This window comes from Furipterus horrens, unplaced genomic scaffold (genome assembly GCF_987537825.1).
Source record: "Furipterus horrens unplaced genomic scaffold, mFurHor1.1.pri manual_scaffold_7, whole genome shotgun sequence".
Taxonomy (NCBI): domain Eukaryota; kingdom Metazoa; phylum Chordata; class Mammalia; order Chiroptera; family Furipteridae; genus Furipterus; species Furipterus horrens.
The window spans coordinates 29036423-29056041 of NW_028327177.1; the positions used below are offsets into that span (position 1 = coordinate 29036423).

General features: G+C 34.2%; 1 protein-coding gene across 3 annotated transcripts in view; it reads right to left on the minus strand.

The window, feature by feature from the left end:
• Positions 1–19619, minus strand: part of MTDH (metadherin) — a 59725-nt gene that overhangs the window by 8461 nt on the left and 31645 nt on the right. The window contains exons 6-10 of one of the 3 annotated variants that reach the window (XM_090283536.1): positions 18247–18483; positions 15554–15643; positions 12962–13060; positions 7418–7542; positions 1301–1408 (exon numbers count right to left, since the gene is read on the minus strand). In XM_090283536.1, coding sequence (XP_090139662.1) covers positions 1301–1408; positions 7418–7542; positions 12962–13060; positions 15554–15643; positions 18247–18483 — 659 coding nt within the window. The remainder of the gene's footprint in view (positions 1–1300; positions 1409–7417; positions 7543–12961; positions 13061–15553; positions 15644–18246; positions 18484–19619) is intronic. The other 2 variants (XM_090283537.1, XM_090283538.1) reach the window with 2 other exon arrangements.

The window sequence follows — 19619 nt, forward strand, 5'->3', positions numbered from 1 at the left end:
CAATGGTGAAATTGACATTTGAAGAAAGGTTATGACTCTAAAGCCTTTATACTTATTCACTATATTTTAAAAAACAGATCAAACATTTTTAAAATAAATGCCATCAACATACCAAAGGAATTTTCACAATTTAACGACCTTTTATAGTAAGTTGAAATTACAGAATACATCTATTCCTCAAAAGTTCTGTTAAAAGGAACCTGTCTAATCCACAAGCCAGAAAGGCCAAAATTAAGTCACAGAAATCCAGAAAAAGTTTGGTTAAATGAATTTCAGGTGATATTGTTAACAAAGGATGGCTGTCAAAAACATTTCTCATCAGTTAGCTAACAGGAAAAGCACACCTATTACATAGTTTTAGTTTTTTATATCCATTGATCTTAGTCACATTAGCCTTAATGTCCATCAATTTCTACTACAGAGAAAAAGCTAATAGTGATAATGAATCAGTATCATTTATAAAGGGTTGTGCTTCTCACAACAAAAAAAAACTAAATACCTATTTCCTTAAAATGTCACGCAGCAACTTTTTCCAAAATAGAACAAATAGGAAAATTATATGTAGGCTATCCTCTAGAAGTTTAGGTTATTTCCTACATTTAGAGAAATGAAAACAATTATCTAACACGGTTGTAAGAAATAAGATTTTCCTAAGTAGTAATGTATGGTGATATAGTGCTTTCAAAATAAACCCATGCATATTTCTAGTAATCCAGTATGTTAAAAATTAAAATGTTTGTTTTCATCTATATTATAATCTAAAATATTTTCCCCATATAGGAAAGACCAAAGAAAAAGAAAAGGAAAATGGAAGAGCAATAAAGTTTGTTAGAAGCCAAAAAGGCAGGAAAGGATACCAAGTGAAAGAGTCAACAAACTCAGTCAGCTGAAAGATTGTACTCATTATGCACATGGTTTTTCTAATTGTGCTGAAGTTCTAATTTGCTAAATTCCAGTTACTCAAAGGGAATTTCGAATTTCTGTACATGTAAAATACTGTACCTCCTTTTCTATTTCAGCACAATATAAACCAAAATGCATCTGGAATAATTTGTAATTTTATTTATTTACTTTTGGGTTTATAACTTTGATACGATATTTTTTTAGAGCAACAAAGGTTTTTTTTTTTCCCCCCCAGTATGCGGTATAAAATCTTTAAAACATCCCGTGAATTTTCAAATACATTTGATGTCTCATACTGTGTTTTTTAGGTCTAGATATTTTTAAAATCTGCACATTTTCTATGCACATTTCAGCAGTAGGTGTTTAATGAATGAATCTTGTTGTTTTGATATTCTACCTGTGCAGGAGAGTTATCATCACCTTGCTTCTTCTTTTTCTTCTTTTTCTTTTTAGATTTCCCAGTTGAAAGAGCACCCTCTCCCTTTTCTTTATCGTCATCTGAAATCTAATATTAAAAACAAAAGTGTTAAAGTGAATCAATTGGTTTTCATTTTTCAGAAAAGTGTTATGAAATAATTTTATTTATTTAGTCTTTATCTCCTAAATACTAAACAAAAATTAGTAACAAGCAATAAAACTGATCTGAAATTATATAAAAAAAAATAAAGTACACAGAACTTCATTCTGCTGTCTGAGACTGACCACTTTTTCTTACATTTTTCACCACTTACTATAAGATCAGTTAAAGAGCTGTGCAAATCTTGAATATTAAAAACTCATTGGATAGGTAAGTCTGTTTTATTTCAGAGTTCAAATGCATAACTATTTAAATTAAAATTGAATTTGTGCCCTAGCCAGCCGGGTAGCTCAGTTGGTTAGAGCATTGTCCCGATAAACCAGGAGTCCCCAACCCTGGAAGCCGTGGACTGGTCTGTGGCCCGTTATGAAGCAGGCCGCAGAGCAGGAGGTGAGCAGGGACGAGCCTCGCATTACCACCTGACCTCTGCGTCCTGTCCCCTCAACCCCGTCTGTGGAAAAACTGTCTTCCACAAAACTGGTCCCTGGTGCCAAAAAGGTTGGGGACTGCTGTGATACCCCAAGGTTGCGGGTTCAATTCCCAGTCAGGGCACATACAAGAATCAACCAATGAATGCATAAATAAGTGGAACAACAAAATTGATGAGTCTCTCTTATCCCTTTCCTGTGTCTCTCTAAAATTAAAAAAAAAAAAAAAATTGAATTTTACCCTGTTAAGAGAATGAGAAGCTACAGAGTGGGAGAACATATTTGCAAACCATACACTGATCAAGGACTTGTATTTAGACTATATAAAGAACACTCCACATTCAACAGTGAAAAATTAGAAAATGTGCAAAATATATGAACAGACATTTCATGATTGAAGATAGATGGCAAAGAAGCACACGGGAAGATGTTCAATGTTATTAGCCATTAGGGAAACGCAGAATACAATCATGAGTCATCACTACATACCTAACAAAATGGCTAAAATAAACAACAGTGACACCAGCAAGTGCTGGCAAGGATGCAGAGAAATTAGATCACTCATGCATTCCCAGTAGGAATATAAAGTGATACAACTCTGGAAAACAGGCAGTTTCTTAAAATATTAAACTACTACACAATCCAGGGATTGTATTCCTAGGCATTTATCCCAAAGAAATAAACTTATGTTCACATGAAAATGTGTACATGAATGTGCACAACAGCTCTATTCCTAACAGCCCCAAACTGTCATTCTCCTCTTGAAGGACAGCCCAAATGTCCTTCAATAGAACGGTTAAATACAAGTATACCTCAGAGACACTGCAGGGTCAGTTCTAGACTACCAATATTAAGCAAGCACTGCAATAAAGTGAGCTGTAATCTTTTCGCTGGTGGACAGTCCTCCCTTCAATTAATGAAGAAATGAAACATCTGTGAAGCGCAATAGAGCAAAATGCAGTAAAATGAGGTATGGTTGTCAACTGAGGAATATCCAGACGATGGACGACTATTCAAAAGTGAAAAAGAACCAACTAATGATACATACCAATGATCTGGATTAATCAATATCTAGAGAATTATGCTCAGTGAAAAACAGTACCAGAAGTTTACATACACAGAATGTCCTTGAAATGACAAAATTAGGGAGACAGAGAACAGATTACTTACTGGGTTGCTAGAGGTTAAAAGGGAGTGGGGATGGGAGGGAAAAGAAGATGACCATAAAAAAAAGGGCAACATGAGGGATCCTTGCAGTGATGGAAATGTTCTCTACCTTGAGTGCATCAATGCCAATATCCTGGTTGTGATACTATAAGTATAGCTTTCAAGACGTTACCATTGAGGGACATGGAGTAAAGGGAACAGGGGATCTCTCTGTATTATTTCTTACAGGTGAAAGTGACTTCCTAATCATCTCACAATAAAAGGCTTAATTAAAAAATAAAGTCTTAGACTGTCACTGAAAATAACATTCTGTATGACAAAAACAGTGAATTAGGGCTGTTATATTCATATTATTAATATTGACGATATCTCTTCACATATACAGTTGAATTTTTCTATGGAAAAGTGCTTTTATTTATTCTACACAGACTAAACAAAGAATAGCCAAGATTCCTAGACTGTCCTCATGGAAAGAGATGATGTGGGAAACCACTATTTCTCTGCTCAGAACCATAGCCATTAGGCTGATTTGGAAGGTCTCACAAACCACCTAATAGTTCACAGAAATTATTAGCAGATAGAATAACAAAACAAAATGCTGCACAATTCACCTAACTATAATCCAACCATAAGAGAAATGTAGTTCTGCATAGCAAAAGACTATTTTTGTTTATGAGAAAAGGGCAGAAATCAACTCCATACCACCTTTTAGCTCAGATATTTTGAAAAAATAATTCCTTTATACTCCATCTCAATCCCATTCCTACACTACCTCCCCTAGGGGTAACCATTATTATGAACTTCTTCTGTGTCCATCTAATCAATTTTTCTGTCTTCTCTCCCCACAAAATTTGCATAAATGGTATCATTATTGTCTTTCTGTAACTTGCTCTTCATCATTCATTGAGATTCTAGTCATACTGATATATTAACATAGCTTTATTTAATTCATCTTAAAAATCTGTCCAATGTGCCATTGTACAAACAGATCACCTTTTTTTTTTTTTTAGAGAGAGAGAGGGAAACATCGATGTGTAAGAGAAACATCTATTGGTTGTCTTCTTGCATCTGCCCCGACTGGGACTGAACCTGAAACGGAGGCATGTGCCCTGACCAGTAATCAAACCAGTGACCATTCACTTTGCGAGATGATGCCCAACCAACTGAACCACACCAATCAGAGCCATACAAATCATATTTTATTTATCCATTTCCCAACGAAATGGCCATTTAGATGGTGTCACATTTTTGCTTAGAAATGTAAAAGATGATCTCTGGATATACTCAGAAAAAAGAACTGCTATGCTATGTGATAAGTTTACTCTGTTCAGTAGTTCCTCTGCTAAAATTCTGATGATCAGGCACTGGGAAGTTCCAGTTAGAGAAACAGACTTTCAGAAGTACATTCACTAAACATTCAGTAAATATCAGAATGATTTCTGTGTGCTAAGGTAATACACTAAAAAGCTTTTTTAAAAAAATAGGCATTTTTTTTAAGAGCAGTGTTAGGTTCATAGCAAAACAGAGCAGAGGTAGAGATTTCCATATACTCCTTGCCCTCACACAAGCACAGACTCGCCCATTATCAACCTCCCCTTCAGAGTGGCACATTCGTCACAACTGACGAACCCACAGTGACACATCCTTATCACTGGAGCCCTAGTTTACCATAGGGTTGGTTCACTCTCGGTGCTGCACATTCTGTGGGTTTGGACAAATGTATGCAACATGCATCCATCATTATAGCATCATACAGAGTAGTGTCACTGCCTTGAATACCCTCTGTGCTCTGCCCATTCACCCCTCTTTCCCCCAGCTCCTGCAAACTCTAGGAATCTTTCATGGGGTCAATCTAAAACTCATTATTCCCCCCCCCCCCCCGCAGACTTTCATTTTACCTGATAACTGTCCCCCTCTACATTATTTACACCCTCAGTAGTAAGTCCCATTAGGACCTCTCCCTTTCTCTGGCCCACGAAGATAAAAGCTATTATTTCCAATTAAAAGCCAACCCCACAATCCACTTGTGTCTCAAGCTGCACCCCGTCCCCCTGCATTTTATCCTATTAGGCAAATCTCATTTATATTTAACTTTTACTTTATTCGAGATCATTTCCCTTTTTGTCTACAGATGTGTTGAAGCAGGAGCAGGCAAACTACAAGTTTGGCTCAATGCCAGCTTTTGTAAATAAAGTTCACTTTTTGTATTGCCTATGGCTGCTTTTGCACTTCTGTATGGCCTGTCATTAAAAAGTTTGCTGACCCCTGCACTAAAATTTCTCCTATCATTAAAATATAAAAGACAGTTTGCTGCCATCCACTACCTCTCCTCCATTCCTAACCAAACTTACTTAAAAATCTTATACTTGTTAACACTATTTTTAACCCTCATTTACTCAACTGCAATATGGCTACTATTCCAACAAACTGCTTTAAATTACCAGAGAGCAAATGTCTCAAGCTGCTCTGATTCAGAACTCTCCTTTCTCAGTCTCTTTCATGGGCTTTTTTTCTCCTTAAAAATAGGGAGTTCCCCAGATTTCTATGCTCATTACACTCATATTTTCAACTTCTATAGATTTTCCCTAGATTCACCCACCCTCAGAGTTTTATTTGCCATAAACTAGTAACTTTCAAATACAGGTATTTTCCCTCAGCTTTAACCTGGTATGACCAACTTCTCTCAGGCATAACTACAAAACACCCCACATTTAACATATCTGAAATTGAACCACCCATCTTCCCTCAATTAATTAGCTTTGGCTTCTATATTCTCTCTGTTGGGAGTATCACTTCCACCTTCCCCATTATCCAAACTACAATCCGGGAAGCACAGTGGATGACTCTCCATTCAGTTCTAATCACATGCTCTTTTAATTTTACTTCACATTATTTTCAAATTTGTCTTCTACTCCATATACCATTCTTACTACTACTGTCCTGGACTACTTACTAAACAACCTCTAAATTGGTCTTCCTGCCTTTATTCACATATGCCTCCAGTCCTTTTTCTACATGGATTATCACTGTACCAAACTAACCAAACCAAACCAAACCAAACCAAACCAAACGAACAAAAAACAAATTTAGCTTAAAATTCTTCCATTACTTACAGCATAAAATCCAAGGTTTAAAACATGACATTCAAGGACTTCTAGAATCCAGTCCCTGCCTCCCTTTCCAGGCTCATTTCTGACCATGTTTTTCATCACATTCTGCTTTTATCTCTAGGATGCCTTTGCTAAAAGTCCCAAGTGCTTCCATAATATCCAAAAAATACCATAACATTACTTTTATCTATTGCTATGCCTGTCTCCTCTCTCCTCCCTAACTAGATTGCAGGCTCCTTGAAGGCAGTAATTGTGTCTTATCTTTCTTTCTCCACTAGCACAATACCTGACCCATGCTAGATGCTCAGTTAATGTTTGTTGAATATTGGTGGTCCTATTATCTTCAGAGCCTCTTTGACGTTTCATCCTTATTCCTATAACCAACTAGTAGCAAAGCTTGATCAGTATCCACTTCCATTTATTTTTCAAAGCTAGCAACTTAGTTCCTTATCTTCTACCCTGATTCATGTTATTGTTTCTTTACTGCTTACCCTAAAAAGTACAAATAGCCTCTCAAACTGGTCTTTTTGTCTTTCCACAATATTCATCCTAATTTTCCTAACCCTAGTGATGATTATCTCTAGTTTAATGCTGTCAATAGGTTCTGATTACTTGTGGAATTGCATACAAATGTAGCAAGGTATGTATATTTCCTTTCATGTTTCTATTGCTTTACTGAATGCCAAGCATGTTGCTAGAGTTACAAAAATAAAAACCTCACGGTCCCCTTCTTTAAGGAAATCAGCCTAGAAGGGGAAGATAGCCATGTAAATAATCAATCCTATCACTAATTGATTATACACATGTGTACTATTTAGCCCCAAATATGTTACCTATCTCCCTGCCTTGGTGCCTTTTTCATGATGTTCTCAGTCTTGTTTGTTGCTATGAAGCCTTTCTTAATCTTTCATCAGAAACCAATGTATTCTTTTCTAACACATTAAGATCTGGTAGGCTATTGCAATAATTCTGATAAGAAGACAGGAACTGTTGTTTGTTTTGTTATCAATGTCTAATTGTAATTTTCACATTAAGTCCTCAATAATTTGTGGGGAAAAAAGGTGATATAGAGAAGCTATGCAGGCAAACGATGATTAAAGTAAATATGATCAGAATGCCTCTCTGAAGTATTTCTACCACTGGGCAGACTTAGAATACAGACTGTATCCCCTAATAATTCTAATATAGTTGGGTGTAAAGAAATAAATATACCCGCCAATCCCTTTACTCACTTTTTGATCATCAGGAATTGGCTCCTGGGACTTTAGAAGTGAAGCTCTTTCTTCATCTACCCAATTCCCCCACTCTTCTGCTGGTGCATTCCAATCAGAGCTGGGATCAGCAGAAGACAGACCATCTAAAATTTAACAGTGTGAATTAGGTATCTATCATTTCTGCCAAAACTAAAATGCAAAAACTAAAATTCCTTATGTTGAACTAAGCTGTAATTTTTACTACTGTTCTTTCTCCCAAGCACATTTTAAAAGCTAGGAAAAAACCCAATAACATGATAGTTAAAAAAGCCTTTGCCCAACTTATACTGGGTACTTCTTGTGGTTAACTAAATGGAATTTCTAAGAAACTCCAGAAAACTAATGAATTAACGATTTAATTCCACTCTCCCTACTTCCTTGGTTATCAGTCTCCTGAATTTGCTCTTTTCACACTTTAAGTCTAAACAGGTCTAAAATCTGGTCATTTCTTTGTTCTGATTATTACAACATTTTTGTAATTAATTATTTTTCTAGGGTACAGAATTAACTAATCTTTGGCAGCAGTACCAAAATTATGCTCCCCACCTGTCATTTTCCCTATACTCCCTCCCCTCATGATGAGCTTGCTTTTCAAGATTAGGTTCTTCTTCAAATTCATTGTCATGACAGAATACTTAGCCTCTTCTTTTCCCCTCCTCTTTTAATACTTGTCCCTTCATTCCAAAATATGAGTCACTTTCAGATCTTCTATCATTCTATTCTAAAAGAATAATTTTTTATTCTAGACTTCTAAGTTCCTTTTTTTCACTCTAGGAGGCATTGAATTTTACTTTCTTTGGGGGGGGGCTATCACTGGCTTATTCTACAAAGGAAAAACATTCTTTGGCTTTACCTTGATTAAATAAGTAGCTCTCAAAGTTAATTCTTTCCTCCTCTTCCAGGACATCCTACACACTTGCATATATACTCCTGCAATGATGACTTATAGTCAGGTTTCATTTACGCTGGTTTAAGATGACAAAGGTTAGGCTTTACTTCTAAATAGTTAACAAGCCTATAGACTTCTAACACTGCTTTATTGAAAAATCCAATCTTTTCCCACTAATGCCAAATGCTACTTTCATCAAATACTAATTTCTTCTATATACATTTCACCCTGTTTCTGGAATTTTTTGTTCTATTCCACTGATCTACTCCTGGGATAGTGTTATACATAATATAACTCTGTAATACATTTTATTATCTAGGAAAACAAACCTGCCAGCACTAGTGTTGTTTTCTTTGCTATTCTTATTTTCCCACATGAACGATATTATTTTTGTTTAAAGGGGAGGTATTATGATGTGACCTCATGAAGGCTTTAAAACCTATGCTTTGAAAGAATATATAAAGATCTGGGAAAAACTTCACAGAAAAAATAAAAATAGAAATAACTGTCTGTACAGTATGATCCCAAATTTATAGGAGGAAGAGATACAAGAAAATAATACACTAATAACAGATATATCTTAATAGTGGAGTTACAGAAACTTCATCTTATTAAGCATTTACTATTTATAAGAACTTGAGCTAGAGAGGTACCAGAGATACAAAGGTCAGTATGACTTAACTCTCCCCACCCCCATGGAGCTCAGTTTGTCTGTTCAGGGATGGAGTGAGGTAAGTATGACAGACAGTGGTGGATTCTGCCACAAGAGTTGTGGAAAGGGAGAAGAGGGCTAAACCAGTGGAGATGGGGTGGAAAAACATGGATCAAATGATTACAAGTGTGAAATGTGTTACAAAATAGGAAGTCTCTTCCTATATTTCTGAATTTACTAACATAAGCAGGTATCCTGAGCCAGTATTACATAGCATTAACAGAGGGAACATGGACTTTACAGTCAAATAGTTCTACATCTAAATATTGCTCTACCATTCAATAACTGTAATTTTTGTTAGATTTCTTAACTGTATTTATCAATGTCATAGGATTGCTGAGAGGATTATATGAGATTACACGTAAAGGAGTTCACAGCAATGCAATAAGTGCTCAATAAATGGTAGCTATTGTTTTTACAATAGAAAATCAGTTTCTAAGCTATCAGACAGACACAATTAGATTTTGTTTTTCATAATCCTAATAAATCTCTCAGTAAGATACACTTGGTATGCCTTAATGCAGAAATTATTTTCACAGGTATAAATGAAACTAGTAGATGTCTAAAATCAACTGCTCATCTTAGCCAAAGCATTCATTAACAATACTGTTAGCAAATCTGAATGTCAAAGCTATCACTGGGTTTGCTTAAACCTCGCAAATGACAAACCTAGATTTGGAAAATCGCTGTCCATAAGGCAGATCTCTAAGGCCTCTTGCCGGAAAAGAAATTTTATTTTCTTTTACTAAGAAAACAAACTTAGGCAAGTGAATGAGCAATATACTAACATATAAACTGTTCTCTTAATAAATATGGTGGGTGGGGGTGGGAGATAAAAAGTCTAGTGAAATACTTAGTAAAATTATTATTTTTAAAGCTTAGATGGCCATAAAGTTTGTGGATTAACTGTACTACGGTTTAACTTCTATAAGAACATTGATAGAAGCACAATCTCAATTGGCTATATAAAACTTTGTTGGTAATTTTTCCATGTTTATGGATTTTAGGTTTTTTATATTAACTGGGATCAAATAAAACTATTTTAAAACAACAGAACAATCACCTAAACCTAAAAACTATCACCAGGAGATTTCTCAATATATAATTCTTAATATTCATGGGCCTAATGTGCTAATAAATTTCTAAGAGATAGTTTCCTTAAAACTGTATAGTATAGTTTCATTCATAGCATAGGTCTCGCCATTTATAAATAGAGTAATTTTTTACTTCTCAAAATTCCATTAGTTTGCCAATGTCTTTTCAGAGAACTATATTAGCTGTCTTCAAAATGATAAGCAATTTGTCTCTCCATTTAATTTACTCAAGGAATAATGTTTTAGGTTTAAGCATCTCATAACTAATCTCTATTTTATCTCAATAAGAAAATGGCTGTTGGTTGTTTCTTGTGAGAACTTAATTCAGTATTAACTTTAATAAAACAAAACAATTATGTTAGACTTTCTCCAGTGTAGCATGTACTGAAATTTACTAGCATATTACAACATTAGACAGTGTTCTAAGTGCTTTATGTGTATTATATCACTTAATCCTCTCAACAACTTTGTGGGGGGGGGGGAGAGAAGAACTATTAATTTTACAGATGATGAAACCAAGGCATAGAACCATCATGTAGCTGCCTAAGGGTAAAGGCAAAGAAGTAAGATTTAAACCCAGGTAGTCCGTCCTCAAAGCTCATGCTCTTAACGTCTTCACTGTGCCAACAAAAACAAAATTCTATTCAAGATCTGACTTTTTATAGGGTTTATGATGATGATGATGATGATGATGATGACATTCTTTTATGGTCAAAATAACTGATAGATTAACATCTGCCCTTAAAAAACAAGATGCTGTACTGTAGCATCTTAACCTTATATGTAAGCGCCTGGGGAGAAGCAATGCCATTTTGTCAGATAATGACGTTCTATGCCTCAATCCAGAGGATCAATATGTTAATCATCTTACACTGTTAAATGTAAAGCTTGTGTGTGTGTGTGTGTGTGTGTGTGTGTGTGTGTGTGTGTGTTGGATTAGTAATGTCAAATACAAATCATGCCCTCTACAAATTTAGAAGAAATAAGTAAATTCACTGAGTTCCAAAACTAGCCACAATAAACATAGAAACACAAAAAATAAAATCCACAGAGGAAATTAGATCAAAGGGAAACTTTGGACTTAAAAGACTGCCAATTCAGCATAACAAACTTGAGAAAGGTGGTGTACTTACTTTAAGTACAGAGTCATGTGGATACATGTTTTTCAGTCTTTTATTTTAACAGCCAATCATATTTTTCATATTACAAGAATTCTTAGATGAAAGTGAGGCTGTACTACCTAAGTTAAGAAGCCTAGAGATTTGTTTGCTCAGTTTTTCTTGACATCAATGCACAGTTGCCCAAGACACCTCACTGCTATTTTCTGGTAATCATCTCTTGATTCTATTTGGGACATACCTGATCATTATTCCCCAAGTACAGATAGACGATGTTTTCCAAAAACAGTGCTTTTGCATCTTCGTAATACCTTGGATTTATAAGATACTTTATAATTTACAAAGAGCTTTCATTTTTCATTCGATTCCTCATTAAAATCTTTCAATAATGGAAGTACAATAGATATGACAGATTATTTGCTCCATTTTACAGCTCAATTAATCTAGATTCCAAGGTAAATGACAAAGTCCAAGCCATATGAGGTGCTACATTTTAAAGTCAGGACTAGAACTAGAATATTCCTTCTAAACTAGTAACTTCAACTTTAGCCAGCAATGCAAGGCTTTTCACAATATGTTCCTAGCTAATCTACCTTTCCAACTTCATCTCCCTTAACTATGCTGAACTAATCCATATAGAGACTAATCAGTGTACATACTAACCCTTGTGCTGTGTTTCGAGGTTGCCCTCGTGACTACAATCACCACTCAGGCTGTATCATGCAGTGGTTAAGTGCATGAACTCAGGAGTGAGACTACCAAAGTCTGATATCACCTCCTCCACTTAACTAGCTGTGTGGCCTAGGAAAAGTTAGGTAACTTTTTTTGCCTCAGTTTATTAATATGGTAAATATGGAACAAAAAATACCTACCTCATAGAATTTGTAAGCATTAAATTAACAACATTTATAAGACTCAGACCAGTGCCTGGCACATAGCAACATGTTTGCTTTTATCATTATTACTACTGAGCATCTGTGTAAAAAATGCTGCACTAGGTACTGAGGTTATAGAAGAGTGAGCATTCCTGTCTTTAGAGTTTCAATTCTACTTGAAGAAACAAAATATTTTATTAAAAAAAAGTTTTTATAAAAACCAAAATGGTAGAAAATCCCAAAACATAAATGCCAAATAAATAACAAAATAATGTGCCATAAAAATTATGAGGTTTGGAGTTAGAGGGAAAAAAATACAATTAAAAAAAAAGAAGATAATATGAGTATTTTCCCCTTCTTTAAAAAAAAAAAGTCTTGCCTTTAACCTTTGTATGCTTCTACTGGAAATTAGGCTGAACGAATGGTTTCCTACCAATATAAAAACTTGCACACCCCACTAATTCAAAGCCATTCCTCTAGCCTCTATATCCTCTTTACTTATTATACTAAATCTAAGAAGAGAAACAGAACATTCATTTAAAACAAAAATTTAAAAACTGGAAAAACTAGAGCAACTATAAGAAAATTTCATGTTTACATATCACAATCATGAAAAGTAAATTTAGTTTTAATTCTACAGGTATTCAATAATCAGTTTACAAGCAGTATACTTGGTATTAAATTATATTACTATGACCTAAAAGGTGAGAAAGTACGATTAAAATTAAAACATAAAGCATGAATTCAGAATGCTAGAAAAAAAATTCTGAAAAAGAAACAAAAGCAAACAAACAAAAAAAAAACCCCAAAACTGATAATTTTTAAAAGGACATACTTAACCCAGACCATTCATCATCGATATAGGGCTGATTACGGCTACCATCCCACTGATAATCAGAAGTGGTAGACTGAGAAACTGGCTCAGCAGTAGACCCTTAAATGAAAACGAATGCAATAAAATTAAAAATGGAATTTTCTAATGATGTTTCATAACAATAGTTTTATACTTAGCACATGGAGACTTATTTATTTTTTTTGTATTTCTCCTAAAAGAAAGAATTCAGACATTATAAGAGTTAAGATAAAGGAAAAGTAAAACTAAGGGTAATTTTAGATTAAGCATGATAATCACTTGATCTAATTCACTAATCAGAAATATATTTTTCCCTAGTACCAATCCATTAGATTCTGTCTTTTATAATATAGTCTTCAAACTAGTTACCTACAGATTTCAAAAGGTCAAAAAATTGCTTTATTTTTCTTCTTAATTGAAAATAATAAAGTACAAAATAAATCCTGGATGTTTCAGGGTAGCCTATACCCTTAGAACCCTGAAGGGGAAAACTAGAAAATGAGCTTGCTAGAAACTTCTGTTTAAGAAAAAGTTAAAGAAGAAAGATATAGATGATTATACCAGAGAATTGAGGCAGTGAGAAGCCCAAGAGATAAGAGATTTAGGCTGGTAGTGCATTTAAGAAGAGAATACAGTTACCCTTGAAAGGCAGGGGTGTGAATGGCATGAGACCACTTAGCCATTAATTTTTTCCAATAAATATTTTGTAAATATTTTCTCTTCCTTATGCTATTCTTAATAATGTTCTTTTCTCTAGCTTACTTTACTGTAAGAATACAGTATATAATACATATACCATACAAACTATGTGTTAACAGACTGTTTACATTATCAGTAAGGCTTCCAGTCAAAAGTAGGCTATTAGTAGGCAAGTTTTAAGGGAGTCAGAAGTCACATGCAAATTTTCAACTGTGTGGGGGTCAGTGTTCCTAACTTCTGCATTGTTCAAGATTCAATTGTATTATCTTCTAAGTTGTTTCTGTTTTTCCTTTTTTGTGGGGATAGTGGAGAATAGGTGAGGGGGAGCACACAGTCCTTTAGGAATCTGATAAAAGTTGTTGCAGACAACTGTCCAGAACTTACACAGGTATTTGCCAATAGTTTTGGTGATACATAAATTCATGGGCACCAGGTCAAAAACCCTTGTTCTATAGTCATAAATTCATTTCAGAATGCAAATGTTCTCCATCAAGGATATATATACCCCAGGCCTTCTGAATAAGAACTTTCATATGTATGAGAATCTTTATGTGACTCTGATATTCACTTTGGATTCAGACAGACTGATATGAAAAAAAAATGGTTAAGAAAAATACCTGTTACTATAAAAGACACAATCACTTCCTCTGAGCAAAGTCCTTACCTAACAAACTATCACACTGCTATAGCTAATTTTACTAGCATGACTAGTATATATATGCTTGTTACATACTCAAAATAGTTACATATATTTTCATGTAAGTTTTAACAGAGTAACACTATAAAATTCATATATAGTTAGCCCATTAACTGCTAAGAGGCACTATGGTAACACTGCTGCTATTTCTTCAGCAGCATCCCGTGTTGTACAAAGTCACCAAAAGAAGGAGGCAATTAACTTGAACCTCTGGAAATGAAACGTAGTCTATGAGACCAAGGATTGGCAAATTATGACCCACAGGCAAAATCCAGCCATTCCTTCTTTGGATACTGTATGAGCAAAGAATAGCATCACATTTTTAAATGACTGAAAAAAAATCAAAATAATATTTCAGAACCAGATACACTCCTCTGTTTAGGTATCGTTTCTGGTTACTTTCATTTTACAATGGCAGAATTAAATAGTTGCAACAGAGGTAGTATGGCTCACAAAGCCTCAAATATCTTTTATTGGGCCCTTTACAGAAAAAGTTTGCTGACCCCTGTTCTAGAATAGTGACTTCAGACATTTTGCAACTACATGATTAGTACACTGGGTCCATGAATTTCAACATCAACCATGCATTAAAAACTAAACATCTCCCATGTTTAAGTAATATTTGTTAAGCACATATCGCTTCTATAGAACTAATAAAAGGCATATCCATTTAAGTTATGCTGAATTTATAGAAGTTTATTAGTAATAAAGTAATAATGTGCTTTCTAATCAACATATACTCAAAGTAGAGTTATTATGTGAGGGTCCATATAATCTGAAAGGCTTCACTATAAACTTAGAATGAATAAGGCAACTTAGAAACAAAATGCTAAATTGCAAGCAGAAGTATGGTAGGAGGAGTACACTAGTAACAGTCGAGTATCTTGACCCTGAAAGGAAGGCCTTCCATTTGTACTTGTCTGGGAGCCAAAGCACTTCCAGTTATGCTAGGCCATGGAATCTTCTTATCTCCACTACAGAAAGGAAGTGAAGCACTTGCAGGTTAAGAATTTAGGTCTTTCTTCCCGTTTTATTAAGGCCTCTGACATTTTATATTATATATCTATTATTTATGTGATAGCAGTACTTGATGCTGATTATTTTTTCAAATAGCAAGAACTAAAGTTAATTTAAACAGAAATTTTTTGTTAACTGAATGAAAGACTGTTTTCACATACCAGGAACAGCAGAGTTAAGTGTGAGAGATGCAAAAGAAGCAGAATTCTGTTCAGAAGTATTCATTCCCCTATCCACACTAGACCAAGCAGCTGTTAAAATAAAGAACGTCACTTGGAACCTTCAATTTGCAATGAAATTTGAAAGTTATGTACAGATTTAAAACTATGATAACAGTATTATATATAAAACCTTAGAAATTAGAACCACTTAATAGCAATAGCTACTATTTATTGAATGTCTACCATGTACTAGACTCTTGACACCAACCACTTTTAATCCTTAGGGCAACCCTGCTAAGCAAAGTTTCAGAGTAGTTAAGTGACTTGCTGACAGCTAGAAAACAGCCGAGCCAAGACTGGAAACTTAGGCTGATTTCTAAAGCCTATCATGCTCTTTCTACCACTGCAAACTACCTTATTATATACCATAATTAAGCTGCAACTTTGGGACAGGTACTGAACTTGGTACTTGACATTCATTTAGCCAATCCTCACAAGTACTGAAATATGAGGGTCATATAGGAGGTTAAATAACTATCCTAATTTCCATAAAAGCTAGTATGTGGAAGAACAGGGATTCATACCAAATAGATCTATTTGAACTAGTCCATGCTCATTCCACTACACCATGCTATCTTCACAACACTTCCAAGAGATTTCTTACTCATATATGAATATTTTAAGGAACATATATATCAATGATGCCAGTCACACCTGACTCTTCTCAGTGACTCACAGGAAATCTAATTTTATAGTTCCCTTGGAATTTCAACAAAGGCCCTAATACACCTAGGCAGGAACTCTAATCTGCTGCTTAATTTTATCTGTAGCCACATTAAACAAGTACCATCTAATTTATATCCCAATTATGAGAAGGCTAGATAGCTTTTATAAGTTAAGTTGCAACTATCTTAAAAGGTCTCAGTTCTTAACATTACTTAATAACATTTGACCATCTGTTTTATTAAATGTAAAGGGATGCTTTATAGCACAGAAATTTATGCTTTCTTCACTGTTGAAATGAGGCTGGGAACTTAGGGATTATCTCCTCCAAATTTTGGTATTTTTACACAATTTTTGGACATTGCAGGGGAAAGAGGAGGAACAAGCTTAAGAATAGTATTAGTAAATGATCTAAAGTTTGCTTCTTGGGGCTATTAGTCAACATGAGTCTTCCTAAGCTTAAAAGTGATGGAAAAAGCAAGTAACATAGAAAGAAAGTTTTTTCTACTTAAGCTAAAAGAAATATATGAACAAAAATTATCTTCAGCAAGCACAACAAAAGAAAATATATCTTTGATGCACAGGAATTACAACTTAAAAGAAAAAAACACACTGAGAAGTCATTAAACAAATGGGGCAAAGAACACGAATAGATAATTCATAAAAGAAATAGACAAGATCAAGAAAGTTGTGAAAAATATTCAACCATATTAGTAATTTAAAAAACTTAACCAAAACCACTTATGTATTATTTGCTTATCAATTAGAAAAGATTAAAAAAAATAAGAGTACTCAACCTTGGTCAGCATATGACAAATGGCATTCATACTGATGCTGATAAATTAAAACTCTTTTAGAAAATACACTGACAACATGCCGTGTAGCACTGTAAATATTCCTATTCCCTTTAACCCAATATCACTCACAAGAACATATCCTAAAGAAATATGCCCCCTAAAAATATACTCAATGCAATGTTATTTACAATGGCTAAAAGAAAAAAAAATTATTTCTCTGATAACATGGAAGTATTTAGTAATTTATGCTATGCTTATATAATACATCATAGGGCCATTAAATAAAAACACAAAAAGTAAAGAAAATGAGGCCCTGGCCAGGTAGCTCAGTTGGTTACAGCATTGTCCCCATACGCCAAGGTTGCAGGTTCAATCCCCTTCAGGGCACATACAACAACCAACCAATGAACTCATAAATAAGTGGAGAAACAAATCAATGTTTGTGTGTGTCTCTCTCTAAAATAAATAAATTAAAAGGAAAATGTTTATGTTACAATATTAAGTGGGAAATGGGAACATAAAAATGCATATTTGATTTGAATTGTGTAAAAAACAAAACTGTACATGGGTATTAAAAAAAAAAAGCAAAACAGCGATTGGCATTGGGTGCTATGATAACAGTGCAATTTTCCTTCTTTTTCTGCATTTTTCCATATTTAAGATGGATTTCTTTTCTATAATATACATACACACAGCTGAAATTAAGTTGCTTTTAACTTGATAGCTCTCAACAGAAAAAAGCTCCTCATCTACTCATCTTTACCTTTAAAACCCAGGGGAAAAATTAATTAAAACAGTATATAAATGGATACTATAAACTATACTTTCATTTACTATTTTTATTTAAACACAATAAACTATTGAAATTAATTAAAAAGACTGCTCACACATTACACTTATTACATTACTAAAAATATAATTATACCTGTTAAGTTACATAGGTAATCAAATGTGATAAAGTATGTGAAAGCACTAAGAGCAAATAATACATACTATTATTTACTTAGTTTGCATTTTGCTCCATATGAGGGACCTGAAATGAGTTAATTATTACTATTATTTCTTTATGGCATTACTAATTTTTTGCTGATGGATAATTTTTCATTCCAAAAAATTCACAATGTACCGGATAAGCAATTTTAAATGAATTAAAAAATTTCTAACATTTCTTACCGATGCCAGAAAATATTGAACGGTCACTCCAACTCCTTCCCCAGTCTTTTCCATTCCCATTAGCATCTCCAGTGTCTGTACCCCAAGCAGATGGCTCAGTTTTCCTCTTGCCTGCAGAAGCAGATGAAATCGAGTTCCACTTCTCCTCACCTGTATTAATCTGTGAGGAGAGTTTTATAGACTTTTCATTCCAGCCTCCTCCATTTACAGTGAGGTTTTCATTCAATCCTGAAGAAACTTAAAGAAAAGAAAATAAAGATTAAAAACTGGTACATTACTCCTTGTTAAAAGAGGGATATTTTCAAATTTCTAGGATTGCTTGGTCTATATTTAATTATCAGTCATTATTTCCCCATACCTCCCTCCAAACAGTGTGACCTTGAAAGATAAAAATAAAGAATCTAAAAAGTAACATGATCACCATGCCTTTTAATTTGAAAACTAAGGGGAGGTTTGAACTTAATTTATATTCCTTAATATTTTCAACAGCAAATGGCTGTTCAAAGGAAGTGCAACAAAACAAACAGGAAAACACTACACTCTGGTATACTCAAAAAACTTAACCCTTAAAAATATAAAGCCTTCCCCTTAGGTAGAGGCTTTTTCTTAAATACTTACATATATATATACTATGTATAAGGCAGTAATTTGAAAACCTGGCTCCACATTAAAATCGATTGAAAAATTTATTTCTTTTTCCTTCATGCATGAAAAGATGTTTATTGTACATTCCTTATAACATTAGAAATGAAAAGTAACTTCATATTACATTCAGTCTGCTCCTAGGCTTTACTGTTATGTGAAAATTTTTCTTAAAAATAGGCACTGGAGCCTCAGCCCAGCCATAGCATGTATATGTGTGTATGTATATATATTTGTATGCAGTTATATGCACATATGTGTTTGTATATAGAAGTACCCGTATGGGTATGTGTGCGTAAATAAGCACATGTTCCTTTTTACATATGTATGCTATTTTTCTACACTTCCTAGATGACTGTAATGTGCAGCCAGATTCAGAACCATGGAAATAAAGAAAGCTGACAGTGTTAAGAATAAGCCTAAAATGAGAAGGTGCCTCTTCATTTCTGAGTTTATGTTTTACTACAAAACTTTAGTTTTTAGGAAAGGTTACCACTCTATTTAATTCAATCTTTATCATAAACAAGTAAATAAAGCGTATCTTCTCTATGTGAATGAAGCACTACAGAACTTTACACTCCACTTATTGTGAAATGCTTGCTAGTGTTAAGTAAGAAGTTTAAAAGGTTATAGGTTTTAAGGCTTTTTTCTTAATAAACAGTGGAAAAGTCTTATATCACATATATGCCTATATTAAACCCAAGTCCCCCTGCCCTCCACCCCCAATAGCT